Source organism: Rhea americana, unplaced genomic scaffold, assembly GCF_003343005.1.
Source record: "Rhea americana isolate MKP2758 unplaced genomic scaffold, rheAme1 scaffold_175, whole genome shotgun sequence".
Lineage (NCBI taxonomy): Eukaryota > Metazoa > Chordata > Aves > Rheiformes > Rheidae > Rhea > Rhea americana.
Window position 1 is genome coordinate 1,749,935 of NW_028185872.1, and position 13,485 is coordinate 1,763,419.

Genomic DNA, 13,485 nt, shown 5'->3' on the forward strand with positions numbered 1-13,485 from the left:
TCCCCCCCCCCCCCCTTTTTTTTTTTAATTTAGACTAAGGAAAAAAATACTAAGATGGTAAGGCCTTCAAGGGAAGGAACTCTACAGATTAAAAAAAAGTGCTTGATGTTTTACATCTTAACCTTTGCATGGCCTGTATGAACAGCGTATTTATTTACCTATTTAAGGAAAAAAGTGACTATGTTTAAAGTCAAGATGATATCGGATTCTGGATTGTTTGTAGAAGGGTTTTTTTTGTGTCTTTTTTTGTTGTTTTTTCCCTCCTGTTGGTGTATTAAGCCTTGACAATTTCTTGTCCTTTCAGTTGTGGATGTGAGCATGCAGTGTTCCCAGGACATCCTTCGTATGCTCCTCTCGCTTCAGCCAGTTCTTCAGGATGCAATTCAGAAAAAAAGAACAGTCCGATCTTGGGGTGTGCAAGGCCCCCTCACATGGCAACARTTTCACAAAATGGCTGGCAGAGGCTCTTATGGTAAACTGCTGCATAGTTTCCTGTCCATTAATCTCTGTTTGCTCCRACTACCAAACCTCAGTATCTAGATGCAGTTGAACCTACTGGAATGCTAAAGCAGCATTTGGACCTTTCCTTTACGCTAATCAGAACTGTTAGATGGGGGGAATTCTTCTCTTTACAAAAACAGGAAATTCCATATATTTTCTAACAGCAAGAAACTATACTGTTAGAAAACAATACACGTTTACTGATAGATGATAAATTTTGTATACTTGGTTTAAGATTTAAACTCTGACTCTATTAGTGTGTGAGATTGGTTCACCGACACGTGGAAGGGTGGCCTTTCATCAGCAGATCTTTCATAGTTACTGTAATACTCAAATTATACATATAGAGTACATGTAATTGCATGTTTTTGGTGTATTCCTTCTGTGGTCCACATTCTTTCACATGCCTGCTTAGACTATTGTACTTCCTCCTCATTTCTTGATGACTGATGGTTTAGATTCTGTGAGGAAGGCTTCCTGAACAGCAAAGATCTGTTTCTGACTGTCAATATAGTAATAAAAATACTACTTGAGGCYCTGGGAGATTTCAAATAAAAAAGAGGCTGCTGCCTTTTTGCAGGGGGTTGGATCATGCGTGCATACATTTTGTTTGTATGTTTTAAAATGAGGACTATTTTACTTCTAATCAGCATTCTGTCTTGTTAGTAACACTAGTGTTTCTATTCATGCTTCCTAGAAACTGGGTGTTTTTTTTTTTTTTATTAGCTTATTGCTTAATATATTGGAAAATGTATCTTGCTTATCTAGGAACTGATGAGTCGCCGGAACCRCTGCCAATCCCAACATTTCTGCTGGGATATGATTATGACTTTCTGGTGCTGTCTCCATTTGCATTGCCCTATTGGGAGAGGCTGATGTTGGAACCTTACGGATCTCAAAGAGACGTTGCTTATGTTGTGGTGTGCCCTGAGAATGAGGCGCTGCTGAATGGAGCCAAAAGCTTCTTTAGGGATCTGACTGCAATATATGAGGTACATTATTTATGACAGTTAACGGTGAAATAGATCTTTGGAAGACCATTCTGATACATACTCATAACTACTTATCAGGTTTGTCTTCAATGATAGAAACACACAGAAAGGATTTCAAGAATAGGCACTTGGAAGATAAGGGTTGTTCATGCTGCTTGTTATTCCTTTTAGTAATAGCTTTTTTGAATCCGTCCAGTAGACGCCCCTCAGTGGTAAAACTGTAAATTGCTACTCAATTGTTTAGCCACATAGAATTAATTAATTTAATGTATATATAATTTGAATTGTGACTAAGATTAGAGCAGATGATGTATCAATCTGTTTTTTCTTGCATTTAGGGAAACCTGAAAATGTGYCATAAAATGGTTGTACAGTATTTCATGCTGATGTATTCTAGAATTAAAATACTCCTTTTGGACATCAAAACTAAATTGAGTTCTCTATATGTATGCTCCTTTGTTTGGTATTTTTACAACTCTTAAAGTCTACAAATACCTAATCTTGCATCTTTTATTTTGCTGTCTTTGTAGTCATGCAGACTTGGTCAGCATAGACCTATCTGTAAGTTATTGCCTGATGGGATCATGAGAGTTGGACCTACTGCTTCAAAGAAGCTTTCTGACAAGCTGGTCACAGAGTGGTTCTCGCATACAGCGAATGCCAACGATGAAGCATTTTCCAAACTCAAACTATATGCACAAGTTTGCAGATATGAGCTAGGTATGAGTTCTTAATATTTTTTTGTGCTGTTTTTGTTTCATGCAGTTACCAGTAACTCAATTCCAGAGTTCTCCAGAAAAGGAGAAATAGTTGCATTAAGTCTTATTGTTAGATACAGTTCATTTTTTGTACTGTGCTTGGGAAAAAAATGTGTTTAGATATGAGCCAAAATGGCTTCTTATCATTAGCAGTATCTTTAGGAAATGGTTGTGTCATTGTCTGACTGTGACTTCTGTTTTTTTTTTTTTTTTTTTTTTTTTGCTTTGGTGACTGAAGCAGTGGTTCCTAGTCAAGTTTAATATGGATGGAAAAAAAGTATTCTTTAAAGTAGATTTCTAGATATTTCTGAAAGTCTTATTAGACAAAAAGCTAGAAATTGAAAATTTAATACTTGTGTTTTAAGATGCAAAATGCACGCTAAAACTTAAGGCTCTATGTTGTAAAAACTATCAGTTTACGTAAGTATGCTAAAACCAGCTACAACATGAAATTATGCTTTTTTTGATTTTAGGTCCTTACCTTGCTTCTCAGCCCTTGGACAATTCTTTACTTTCCCAAACAAATCTAATCTCTCCCCCAAGCCAGCCGACCTCTGTTCTGCCCCCAGTGACAACTAATGCTGGAAATCCCAACACTCCATCATCCGCTCCTGCAGCTCCTACCAGTAGTACTGTGACAATGACATCAAACAGTGCCATGTCTTCTGCAGCTACTACAGCTAATTCAACTTTGACTACCACTGCCACTTCATCATCCTCTGCCAGTATAGGCAGCGGGATACCAGCTGGCAAGCCTTCTTCATTTCCACCTTTTAGCAGTATGAACAGTACCACTTCTGCCTCCCTGCCCACACAGGCTGCAACAGCCCAAAATGGGCAAACGGGTGGACAGCAGCAACAGCCGCCTCTGCAAACTACAGGGATATCTGGAGATAATCCTTCTGCACCTGTGCAGCCCCATCCAGAGGTTTCTGAAAGGTAATGGACTGCATAGTTCAGCTGTATTAGGCTATCYCCTGCTCCAGCTCAGAAAAAATAAGTGCGTTAATGTAGTTCTGATTCTCTCAATAAAACTCCTGTATTTCTTTTCTAGTTACCAAGGTATTTTTTAGGAAGAATAAAATGATTGTAGTTAAACTTTTTGATTCAAGTGTTAGCTTTAATGATCAGTTTTAATAGCATCTCAGTGTCTGCCATGGTTTAAAAATACACTTTTTCTTTCACTAAACTTTCTCAGTTCACCAGATCACTAGCTTCTGTATGTTTTAAAGTGGGGCAGGAGAAGAATAAGTAACTGGCACCATTTAAAATTCTGTTCTGTGTTTTCAAAGTTATAGTAGTAAAGAGACTCTTACTGAGAGACTGACCTTGTAAATAATTTTGTGCATTGGTTGATGCAAAAGACCTAAGCATTTATGAGCTTCTGTAATAAAGAAAATGTCAGTGATGCTGAATCGCTGATGAGCTTGCATACTAAGATGAGATAGAGAAGACTATTTCTTAAACCAGAGTTGACTTAAAGGTCTTTCAGGTTTATTTTGGGGAATTTTAATGTAGAAATACCCGATAATGAAAAGTATGTCACTATAAAACTCGGCTTTTTGTAAATGGTTTCAAAATCTATTTTCCAGCACTATGGATCGTGATAAAGTTGGCRTTCCTACAGATGGAGATTCACATGCCATCACTTATCCGCCTGCAATCATAGTTTACATAATTGATCCTTTTACATACGAAAAAAAGGATGAGAACAATAGCTCATCCAGTTTATGGACACTTGGGCTTTTGCGCTGCTTTTTAGAGATGGTTCAGGTTCTTCCTCCTAACATCAAGAATATAATTAGCGTGCAGGTAAGTCATCGTTTGTAACAACGTGTCAAAGTATCTTTTGCTTTAGCTGTGTTTTGGAGAAGACACCTTCAGGGTAAAAATTACATTTGCTTTGTAAGTGTTACTTAAAGTTCTGCAGCTATTTAAATTACAGAGGTTATAGTTGTTTAGAGCAGTTTGGCTGTTACTAATCAAAACCAAATCCTGTGGTATATTCTGTACTCAGTCGCATCTCAAAGGAAACTGTATTCCACTCTAATGAGCAAAACATGGGAAAACTGCTTGTCCATCGCTGATCTCTGCTAGCAGTGTGACCCTGCTGGGCTTTAGGCAGTGCACTTTCCTGACTGGTATCAGTTTGTAATGCTGTCAGCAGCTGCAAAAGCAATAAATGGATTTCTCTTTTGAGAAATTACTAGGATTCTCTTCTAACCAAATTCTTGCATTCTCTGGAGAAAATTTCAAGAATAAATATTTGAAGTCCCACACAGATTTAGGAGAAGTAGAGGGAAGATACCAAAGAACCAGAGAAATTTGATTGCTAAGTAAATTTTAAAAACAGCTTACCCAATACTATCTCAAAAACCCATTTAATCTGATGATGAAACAGTAATTGTTTTCCGATATAAATAGCGCACAGTGAGGCCTTTCTTCTTCCCTCCCCCACCCCTGTGTAATCTGTTCTAGATTGTCCCATGTCAGTACCTTTTACAACCTGTGAAACACGAAGACCGGCAGATTTATACTCAGCATTTAAAGTCCTTGGCGTTTTCAGCATTTACTCAGTGTCGGAGACCTCTTCCAACTTCTACCAACGTGAAAACATTAACTGGCTTTGGCCCGGGTTTAGCAATGGAAACTGCTCTTAGGAGCCCTGATGTGAGTATCTGGAAGAGTTTGTGATTTTTTTTTTTTTTTTCACCTTGATCATTGTGTAAATATGCAGATCAGAGAAAAGTCTCTCTTTTATTAAATCACTGGAGTCTTTCATATTAATTAACCAAAGTTTGGGGAAATAGTTACTTCTTGAATCTTCATTGCCTGTTCTGTCACCTCTGTAGAGACCCGAGTGTATTCGACTATATACCCCTCCTTTTATACTGGCTCCCGTAAAGGACAAGCAAACAGAACTAGGAGAAACTTTTGGAGAAGCTGGTCAGAAATATAATGTACTTTTTGTGGGCTACTGTTTGTCTCATGATCAAAGATGGCTTCTGGCATCCTGTACAGATCTCTACGGAGAACAGTTAGAAACTTGCATAATTAATATTGATGTACCAAATAGGTAAGAACAAACATCTTAATTTAATTTTTGGCATGTCTTGACTTATCTTTTCTCTTCCTCATCTGTTTATGATGCTGTAGGAATAACACTGATTGTATCTTTTGTAGCCGCACTATATTGCAAAACTAGCTAAAGCAAGTAAGTGTTTTCACTATTAAGTGCATATTGCTTTTGAGCTAAATTTTCAGAAGAACTTTGTTTTTTTATATATTTTGGTACATGTGTGTTCACACAAAAACCAGAAAGTTTGAGGGGTTTCACATTGGTTTTAGGATATGAATAATTAAAAAAAAAAACAAAAACAAAACCCAACTCTTTTCCCTTCTCTACCCCCTTCTTGCCTTCCCCCCCCCCACAACCCTTTGTTTAAGTTAATTTGAAATTAAGCTGGATTTTATGCACTAGAATATTAACATTTCTGTGCCCTGTGAATGTTCAGGTTAATACAAATATGAAGTTTCAAACACGGTAATAGAAACTTATTGCAGATGGCTTGCAGGTCCTAGGGGTTGTTTTTTTGTTCTCCCTTCTTTCTCCATTCTAGAGCTCGCAGGAAAAAGGGTTCTGCCCGCAGACTTGGTCTTCAGAAACTCTGGGAATGGTGCTTGGGACTTGTGCAGATGAGCTCTTTGCCATGGAGAATTGTAATAGGCCGTTTAGGAAGAATAGGACATGGGGAGTTAAAAGGTAATGTTAGTATCTTAGAGTCTTAAAATTTGATTTGAAGCTTTATGTTGTTTAAAAAAAAAAATAGTGTCTTTCTCTATTTCTGGAAGAAAAGCTAAGTTACAAATATATAAGGGAACTCTAAGKTTAGCACATGTGAAGTTTAAACTGCACACTACTATATATAAAATATGTATTTTGCAGCAAATATTGTTCTTCTAAACAAACTTATGTTTTTATCTCCTCAGACTGGAGTTGTTTACTGAGTCGCCGAAACCTCCAGTCCCTCAGTAAGAGACTAAAAGATATGTGTAGGATGTGTGGTATCTCTGCTGCAGACTCTCCCAGTATTCTCAGTGCATGTTTGGTGGCGATGGAACCACAGGGGTCCTTCATTATTATGCCAGGTATACGAGAAACTCTGAGAAACTTCTGTCCTTGGTAAGGGAGCTAGTAGTTCCATTGTAATCAAACTAAGGAAATACTTGATCTCTCTTCCAAAGATTCCGTATCGACAGGCTCTGTATTTGGACGCAGCACCACTTTAAATATGCAGACATCTCAGCTGAATACCCCACAGGATACATCGTGCACTCATATACTTGTGTTTCCCACATCTGCTTCTGTGCAAGTAGCATCGTCAACTTATACCACTGAAAACTTGGACCTGGCCTTCAACACAAACAATGGTTAGTAGATACAATTTTTTATTGCCTTAAAAACAGCAAAACCAAAAACCCCTCACTGCTCCTCCTGTATTAAGTTTGTTTATTCTAATAAGCCACAAGATTTATATCGAAAATTCCTTATTTCACAATGTGTTGTCATATCTTGTACCTAGGGAAAGTAGAAATTGACTGGTCTTGTTCTTTTTCAAGATGGAGCAGATGGAATGGGGATCTTTGACTTGTTAGACACTGGAGATGATCTTGATCCTGATATTATAAATATTCTTCCTGCATCCCCTACTGGATCTCCTGTACATTCTCCAGGGTCCCACTACCCCCATGGAGGTGATATGGGCAAGGTAACTATTACAATAAATGCAGAGTGGTGTGGGTGTGGGTGTTTGTTGTTGTTGTTGTGTGGGGTTTTTTTTCCCCTCTCTTCCTCTATCTGCTAATTTTGTTTGTGGAATGAAAAGTTCCCATGAAACATTTTGGATCAATTGGATGTTGAATTGTCTTTGCAAAACTCATGTAATGTTCAGATGTTTCAAAACGCTTTGTGTTTTGAAAGTTACAGATAGTTTCTCTCAAGCCACCTTCTCCTAATGCTAGATTGTTACCTGTTGCTTTACAGGGTCAAGGTACAGATCGATTGCTTTCAACAGAATCTCACGATGAAGTAACAAATATACTGCAACAGCCATTGGCCCTTGGTTACTTTGTGTCAACTGCCAAAGCAGGTCCCTTGCCTGACTGGTTTTGGTCAGCATGTCCTCAAGCACAAAATCAGTGTCCCTTGTTTCTTAAGGTATTGTAACCTCGGCAGTCTGTACAACCATCTTCCTGGACAGTGTGTCATAGATAATCATGTAATGTGCAGGGATCTGAATAATAAGAATTATTCATTGTTGTGCGGAAAACAAATTTGGTGCGTGTCTCTTAGAATATGCATGTTTCTGTTTCATTAGAGAAGTTGGGTTTTAAGTTTTTAAGCCAAAGGGTTTTATATATATATATATATATATTTTATTATATATATATATATATATATATATATATATATTTTATGGAGAAACATTATTAACTAAAGTAGAAAATACTCCTTCTGATGGTTTCTTTATAGCAGTCTGATCTCCTTTTTCTTTTGCTGGCTTTGTGCTGTGCTGTTTTGTAAGGATAGGTGTTCTGTTGAGTTGCTGGCCAGATCTCTGGTTAATGTGTGACTCCCTTTGGGACTGGTAGTAGAGGGAAGTACACGAGTATAATTTACACTGGGTAAAAATAATCTGTTTGTGTATTGCACGAAGCATAAAAACTAGATTTTCAATGCTGGTTGTCTGCAAGTGGTAGTCATTGCCCCATTTGTCTGGATATTGTCTATCTCCTTATCTTTTTATGGCACAATAGACTTGGCACACTTAAAGCTATACATTAGTATACAGAGAAACTTTGCATGTTAACATTATTCATTTTGACTTAAATTAGCATCTTGAATACTATACCATATTATCTAATGATACYGATCTATTTTCTTCAGCCTTATTTGTCTGGATTAGTGGTGCCTCTTGGCCTAAGCTTAGCTGTGTTTTTGGTATAAGTGTTTGGGTTTGGGTTTTTTTTTTGTTTTGTTTGTTTTTGTTCTGTTTGTTTGTTTTTGTTTTTGAATGGAGGACTTACTATTTAGCATAAGTAGCTCTGTGGAGTATAAATAGACTTGTCTTACGGAAGGCAACTGAATTTTGAAGTCCACGTACTACTAGAAATCTTGGGCCGCTTGGGTTGCTTTACTTTTTTTGATAGTTACTTAATGTAGGCAAAGGGACTTTAAAAAGTATTTCGTAAGATGTTTTATGCTACTAGCACTGTACTTTTAAGAGATTTATGAGTGCATTTCCTCACAGTCTGATAATGCTAATGCTTGACTGTATAAGGTTAAAGCATGATTTAGCTTGTGTGTCACAATAGAAAGTGGCTGAAAGGTACAGATCAACAATACAGGGGAAAAAGCATGTTGTAGCAGAATGGGGGAGTAACTGCCAGCGTTTCCTCTTCCTTTCTTAGGCCTCTTTGCACCTCCATGTGCCTTCAGTGCAATCAGACGAGCTACTCCACAGTAAACACTCCCATCCACTTGATTCTAATCAAACTTCTGATGTGCTCAGGTATTTACGATTAATCACTTAAAAATCTGCATTCCATTTTTCATATTGCTGCTGTAAAGTTACATATTTCTTTATTTTTCTTGCTGCTAGTTTTCTTTTTTTGTGCTGCTGGTATCATTAAGTACTTCACATAGACACATTGTAAATTACCGTGCTTTGAGTAATTAAAAATACGTCTTTATTGCAAAGCAGTGCAATTAAAAACAAACTAAAGCATCTCAAAGCTCYCTTTCAACTAATTAATGTTAATTACAACCAAAAATATTTGAAAGACAATGAATTACTCAAGCTAGGAGGGAGTTTGAGGTGTAACAGGGAAGAAGGTGTGTAAGTTAATGGAAGCTGTTAAGCCAAAAATCTTGGATGGGTTGTGGGAATAGTGAAGTGCCAAAGCAGAAGAGAGTAGATTCATGTAAAAACAGGACACTTGTTGATGAGAAAGTCAAGACTTCCCTAGATTTTTATTTTCATAAGTAAATCTCTTGATACTAGTAAAGCATCAACAATTAAAATGGCTGTTTGCCACTGAAATAATAATGAAAGTTTAGCTTTGACCTGCTGTGATAATTCTGAAGGCATGTTATTTCAGAATGCTGGCAAAATGATTTTGTGYTTAGTTCTAAGGAAACTGAATTTTTATTAAATGAGGACTATAAAATGCTTTCCTGAAAATAGTAGTGGGAAAATCTGTTGGCTTGATGTAAGCTTGCTTGCTTTCCAGGTTTGTTCTGGAACAGTACAATGCACTCTCCTGGCTAACCTGTGATCCTGCAACCCAGGACAGACGGTCGTGTCTCCCAGTTCATTTTGTGGTGCTGAATCAGTTGTATAACTTTATCATGAATATGCTGTGATCTTCATCTGAATTTTGGAAGACAAGAATGAGGAAAAGGGATATTTCACTGCAGGACTAAGTTATAAATTCTTCTCAGTGCAAGTTGTTTGTGATGGGGTATGAATCTTGTTACTTCCAGCAAATATTGTTTTGGCTTGTGAGAAGGGCATCTATAACCCTACTGTCTTTGATGCATTGACTATGGGGGACTCTTTAGAAGGATGATCAGAAAGTGTATTATAACATTTTTAGTAGCAAATTTAACCATTTTTCCCCAGTCACAGTATTTGTGAAGAGTAATGAGCCATAGTACCCAGTCATGGTTAATGAATTTTAAAGCATGGAGATGAGAAGAAACATGAGGAACAATAAGTTTCAACCTATGGCTTCAGAACATCAAGATGTTCTTGTATTGGATTATAGTACCTAGTATTCAAAAAATGCCTGCATCTCTTATTTATTGTAAGTTTTTAAATGTATAAATTGTCTTATATTTCTTAACCTCTTTTATAAAAATTTTCCTAGAAGGTTTATACTGCCTTCTTGCTTTAAAGCAATTGGTCTAAAATATATGTAATCGTCTTAATTAAAAGTTGCAGTAGGTTGCTTTTAGAGTATTATTTTTTTGTAAGGGGGTGGGTGGGAACAGTAAATTTGTATTGTCTTGATGTACAGTTTAATGGGGATAGAGGGGTTAATGTCCATACCATTGTGTGTGGGGGATTTACAGCTAAGCTGTAGTTGCAGAGTACATGTACAGTAATGAAGTTCACTGTGTTTATATAAATTGAAAAGGTACCGGGTCTTACAGCGTTTTATATCACACCTTTACAGAGTAACAATGGCAATATATAAGTGATATTGTAGGTGGTTTAAATTGTAGTGAGAATAAAATGAATAAACTCTTCAATTGAAGTTTGTGTTATGGTTCAGGGCTGTGGCTAGATTCTCAGATCTATTTCCAGTAGGCAAGTTTTATTATTACAAGAATATCTATTGTGCATTGTTGTTACCTGGATATTCTTGGCACTGTGGTGACTGCATTATTTGCTTTCGCATTTGTGATAAAACACAAATTGAGACAGAACACACGGACACAGAAAAACCGACCTTATCCAAAGTCTCCCGCAAGGCTGAAATTTAGCCCAGCTCTAGCCATTTTACAAATGCAAAAATAGTCAATCTTGACTTTAAGATTGGTGTGTGTTTAACTAAAATGTGGTGTATATAGATTCTCAGTGAATTCTGGTATTCAGATTTTATTCCACTAGTAAAAAAACAAAACAAAACCCTGAACGTTTTCCTTTTTCATGTATTTTGGCACTGTGGTGAAGGTCCCAAGTATCAGTGTATGGCCTTCCCCTTGTCCCCTTTTCAGACTCTGGCTAGGGCATTTGCCAAGGAGTCCTAGTCCTCCATAAGGAAGGGACTTGCGAGTTATAAGTCTTTTGTAAACCTCTCCCTCTGTCTACAGTCACCATTTTTCCTCAGTAGTTTCCTTCCATTCTCCTAGCACATGCCAAATGTCTGCTGCTGCTCCAAAATGGCCCCTACGGGTGCTGAGGAGCAACAGCATATGCTTGTTCTTAGTTCCTCATCTTCTGACTGCCAGGTTGAAGACTTACTCCTGCAGTGCCCTCGTGAGCCTGTCGTGAGAACCCATGCGAGTTTATCACCTGGGTCTCAGAGCTGTTCATTTTGCCTGTCTAAACCTTGAAAGGAGCAAGTTTTAAGATCCATTTGTGCACCCATTGTTAATCCTCTACAAAGAAGAAATCACTTGTATTTACAAAACTTAATATGTTGATGAAAATCATGTTTTGTAAATGCAAAATATTTGCCTGAGATCATTTTTCGTATAAAGTCTCCTTGAATTGTGTATATACAATATTAGCAACTTTTTTCTTTTTGTATAAAGAAGTTGTACAATTGGTGACAAAAATTTTCAGTCATTTCTTCAAAAAAAAAAAAAACATGATTGCAATCAGAAGTCAGCATATTTTGATATTAAAGTTAAAAACTGGGTCTGTCCATTACTTTTTCTTGATAATGTACCACAGATTAAACAATGCATTTTTGTTTTAGAGCAGGTGTTTTCTTTCTCATTTGGCTAAGATTTTTAAGGGGAAAAGTGCTTCTAAAACTGGAATTTTCAAGCATTTTTTTTTGATTAAACTGACTTGTATCCGTAAAGGTAAGTGAATCAGCTGCCTGAACATGGGTATAACTGTTAACTGGACCACAACCTTTGCTGTGAAACTCTCCAACTGTGAAATATGCCATTTTCCCCTCCCCCAAATGCAGTTTAAGTAAATTATACRACTGTAATCACTAGAAAAGATCAGGAGGGCCATTTCTGAAAGTGATAGTCACAGCCAGCAATGTGCATATCAAAACTGCCATCCCCATGGAGCCAGCTACTACATTGGGCATATTTTTGTTAGTTTCTTTCACTTAGCTGTTCTTACCCTTTTAAGGGCACATAATTAGTGACTTATGAATAAAACTGTCGCAATCCAAAAATTTGGATGGTTTAGTAAGTACAGGCTTAACGTATTTGAAAATTTCAGCTCTAGCTTCTCAAAATGGTCTTGCAAAAAAACATTGTTCCTGGCAGCGCTCTGTTAAGTAGCTGTGAAAGTTTATCTTCTCTTGTTAGATAGACAGTGAAAGATGCATCTGAAATTTTTCCATTCAGATTAAAAAACGATGTATTTTAACTTAGCTATACCGTACTTAAGCCATGTAGTCATCTGGACTGTGACTTATTCTATTATTTGAATCAGGTTTCTGTAAACACTGTTGCTAGACCAGCAGGCCACCAACTGTACTTGCAGACAACCCTTAAATTTTAAAGTAGCTGTAACCTGTAAATCTTTCTAACATTTCCTAAGATAAGTAAAAATAAATGAATTTATATTTAAATCCTCAGCTATGTTCTTACTTAGCTGTCAGTGTGGCGCAGATTATTGTATTTCTACAATGGTAATTTTAAATTCATGTGTTGCTATGAAGACTTGCAGATGTCTTTAATCAAGCACTATTTGTTAATACTGTATTATCAAAATAGTATGTTACATTATTTTAAAGCTTTCAAAAATAAGAGTAAAATGTGTTTAAAATGCTAATACACCATATAATTTGCTGCACAACAGTATGGTACAGCATATCAGTCTGTTTTAATGGTAGTGCTGCATAAACAATGTTTGATCTGGGTTTCTTTTGAGAACGTTTTCTTAATGAGGTGACATTACATGACATTACTGTCTTGCCAACCTGCAGCTGGGAAGGTTTGTGTGCGTGTGCGCGTCTTTTTTAATTAAAAGACCCAGGACTACGCCTTGTGCTTTGGGGTGGTGGTGGGGCCCGTACTTTTTATTTTCAGTAGAGTAAAACTTAATTTACAGTAAAACTGGATTTGGGACCTACCATAATCCTCAGGGGCGCTTTTTCAGGAAGTTACTAATATAGCTTTAGTATTTCCCGTGTAAACTGGAGGTGAGGACCTGGCAAAGCCCTGGCGTGCCCCTTGCAGCCTGTGGCCTCGTTACTGGRCATGTTCCCCTCTCCCCTCCCCGCAGCGGGGTCGCGTTACCGAGGGCCGTTTTTAAGTTCTTGCACAGCGGTGACAGTTACTGGTCCAAGCCGTCGTATTTATCATGACAAAAACGTGATTACGGAACAAACACTATCGCTGCCGAATGCCATAAACACTGAGTTGTACAAATTGTGATTGAGGAAATGAGAAAAAAAAGTTTATACTTTTTAAAAAAAATCAAATGGAATAAATTATTCATGAAGCCTTGCTTGCGGAGTCCCGTTATTTA

At 37.2% G+C, this 13,485-nt stretch overlaps 1 protein-coding gene across 1 annotated transcript in view; it reads left to right on the forward strand.

Moving 5' to 3' along the window:
* Positions 1-13,463, forward strand: part of MED13 (mediator complex subunit 13) — a 60,219-nt gene extending 46,756 nt beyond the window's left edge. Inside the window, exons 17-30 of the mRNA XM_085301360.1 lie at positions 305-472; positions 1,270-1,493; positions 2,024-2,213; positions 2,725-3,190; positions 3,844-4,063; positions 4,730-4,921; positions 5,104-5,327; positions 5,872-6,014; positions 6,242-6,400; positions 6,497-6,682; positions 6,872-7,020; positions 7,296-7,469; positions 8,723-8,823; positions 9,545-13,463. Of these exons, the coding sequence (XP_085157486.1) occupies positions 305-472; positions 1,270-1,493; positions 2,024-2,213; positions 2,725-3,190; positions 3,844-4,063; positions 4,730-4,921; positions 5,104-5,327; positions 5,872-6,014; positions 6,242-6,400; positions 6,497-6,682; positions 6,872-7,020; positions 7,296-7,469; positions 8,723-8,823; positions 9,545-9,677 (2,729 nt within the window). The 3' untranslated portion in view covers positions 9,678-13,463. The remainder of the gene's footprint in view (positions 1-304; positions 473-1,269; positions 1,494-2,023; positions 2,214-2,724; positions 3,191-3,843; positions 4,064-4,729; positions 4,922-5,103; positions 5,328-5,871; positions 6,015-6,241; positions 6,401-6,496; positions 6,683-6,871; positions 7,021-7,295; positions 7,470-8,722; positions 8,824-9,544) is intronic.
* Positions 13,464-13,485: the final 22 nt, after the last annotated feature.